General features: G+C 47.2%; 2 protein-coding genes across 2 annotated transcripts in view; one reads left to right on the forward strand and one right to left on the reverse strand.

Moving 5' to 3' along the window:
* prkn (parkin RBR E3 ubiquitin protein ligase) overlaps nt 1–1,764 on the reverse strand; it is an 11,219-nt gene extending 9,455 nt beyond the window's left edge. Inside the window, exons 1-2 of the mRNA XM_078242741.1 lie at nt 1,671–1,764; nt 578–741 (exon numbers count right to left, since the gene is read on the reverse strand). Coding sequence (XP_078098867.1) covers nt 578–741; nt 1,671–1,677 — 171 coding nt within the window. The 5' untranslated portion in view covers nt 1,678–1,764. The remainder of the gene's footprint in view (nt 1–577; nt 742–1,670) is intronic.
* A 45-nt stretch (nt 1,765–1,809) lies between these two features.
* LOC144512155 (uncharacterized) overlaps nt 1,810–2,500 on the forward strand; it is an 8,275-nt gene continuing 7,584 nt past the window's right edge. Inside the window, exon 1 of the mRNA XM_078242740.1 lies at nt 1,810–2,031. Within this exon, the coding sequence (XP_078098866.1) occupies nt 1,978–2,031 (54 nt within the window). The 5' untranslated portion in view covers nt 1,810–1,977. The remainder of the gene's footprint in view (nt 2,032–2,500) is intronic.

Consider the following 2,500-nt stretch of genomic DNA (forward strand, 5'->3'; position numbering starts at 1 on the left):
GTGTGTGTGTGTACCTGTAAGGTGTGTGTGTGTGTGTGTGTATATACCTGTAGGGTGTGTGTGTACCTGTAAGGTCTGTGTGTGTGTACCTGTAAAGTGTGTGTGTGTACATGTAGAGTGTGTGTGTGTGTGTGTATACCTGTAGGGTGTGTGTGTGTGTGTGTGTATGTATACATGTAAGGTGTGTGTGTGTGTACCTGTAGGGTGTGTGTGTGTGTGTGTGTGTGTGTGTACCTGTAAGGTGTGTGTACCTGTAGGGTGTGTGTGTGTGTGTACCTGTAGGGTGGGTGTGTGTATACCTGTAGGGTGTGTGTGTACCTGTGAGGTGTGTGTGTGTACCTGTAAGGTGTGTGTGTACGGTGTGTGTGTACCTGTAAGGTGTGTGTGTGTGTACCTGTAGGGTGTCTGTATACCTGTAGGGTGTGTGTATACCTGTAGGGTTTGTGTATACCTGTAGGGTGTGTGTGTGTGTACCTGTAGGGTGTGTGTGTGTGTGTGTGTACGTGTAAGGTGTGTGTACCTGTAAGGTGTGTGTACCTGTAGGGTGTGTGTGTACCTGTAAGTTGTGTGTTTGTACCTGTAAGGTGTAGCAGTCTCTCAGCTCCCTCCCAGCAAACAGCACCCTGAGTCTCTGCGCTGAGACTCCCTGCTGCCCCCCCACCACCTCCTTCAGATCAGAGACGCTGGCCCCCCCCTGCAGCTCCACGGGCACAGCCGGCCCGCACTGGTACCGCACAAATACTACAGATACACACACAGAGTACTGTTACTGCCCGCGCTGGTATCTCACAAATACTACATATACACACAGAGTACTGTTACTGCCCGCGCTGGTATCTCACAAATACTACATATACACACAGAGTACTGTTACTGCCCGCCCTGGTACCGCACAAATACTACATATACACACAGAGTACTGTTACTGCCCTCACTGGTACAGCACAAATACTACATATACACACAGAGTACTGTTACTGCCCGCACTGGTACCGCACAAATACTACATATACACACAGAGTACTGTTACTGCCCACCCTGGTACCGCACAAATACTACATATACACACAGAGTACTGTTACTGCCCTCACTGGTACAGCACAAATACTACATATACACACAGAGTACTGTTACTGCCCGCACCGGTACCGCACAAATACTACATATACACACAGAGTACTGTTACTGCCCTCACTGGTACCGCACAAATACACAGAGTACTGTTACTGCCCGCACTGGTACCGCACAAATACTACATATACACACAGAGTACTGTTACTGCCCGCACTGGTACCGCACAAATACACACGCAGAGTACTGTTACTGCCCTCATTGGTACCTCACAAATAGTACATATACATACAGAGTACTGGTACCACACAAATACTACATATACTACTCAGTCGTACCACACACAAAGCGAGTAGGCTACTGGTACTGCAGTAATCTGAGTACTGGTACTGCAGTAATCTGAGTACTGGTACTGCCCGCAGTTATACCGCAAAAACACTGCACACGAACACACACAGAGTGTGTAATGTTTCTCAGTACTCAGTAGGCTATAGTTTAATATAACTCGTTAGAACTCAGTATATTGCAGTAAAACTCGTTAGATCTCAGTATATTGCAGTAACATTCAGTAGTTGTCAGTAGCAGCGAGCAGAACTCACCGATCATCAGTCACTTCGTCCTTCAGTCTCCATTAGTGTTTACAATCTGTCCGCCGCGGTGCAGTCTGGGTACTGTAGTCCCAATACTCGCACACAGTCGTTCCACACATCCACATTAAAACTACAGCGTTCGTCCCGCGGAGTTTACGTCACGGATTGACACCGGAAATGGGGATGTTTATGAATTTTAATAAACTTGTGTTTTTCTGTGCTGTCTTTGTGTGATAATCTGAGCGGCAGCTGACGGCAGAAACACCGGAACATCCCCGTGTTTCCTCGGATATTACAGTCCTGTGAGAGTGCCCGGATGGCGGAGAGAGCGGACAGCAGCGGAGGGAACGATTCCGTTACCGGACCGACGGTGAGACACGGAGACACACCGGACCCGCTGCACTGCGGGAATGTACATCTATATCCATATATATATATATATATATATACATATATACAGGGTATATTTAGGCTACTATCACAGTGCTTATATTCAGGAGTCCTTTCTTTGGTCGGTTAGACCCGCATTATTTACAGGTTCTGTCATTACTTTTTATAGCATCTTCACACACACACACACACACACACACACACACACACACACACACACACACACACACAGTTCTACCTCCATCTATGTCGTCGGTGACGTGAATGCTGATGTAACTGATGCCAACTCTTTATCTGGTAATCATGTAATGCAGTTTTGTTCAGACAGTGGATTGATTTGATCTAGTAAGGTACTTTTGCCAAATGATAGTTGTACTTATATCAGCGAGGCCTGGCCCTCTACTTCCTGGCGGGACCACTGCCTTCGTACAGTGGATGCCCATGACTCC

Source organism: Sander vitreus, chromosome 23 (assembly GCF_031162955.1).
Source record: "Sander vitreus isolate 19-12246 chromosome 23, sanVit1, whole genome shotgun sequence".
In the NCBI taxonomy this organism is placed as follows: Eukaryota; Metazoa; Chordata; class Actinopteri; order Perciformes; family Percidae; genus Sander; species Sander vitreus.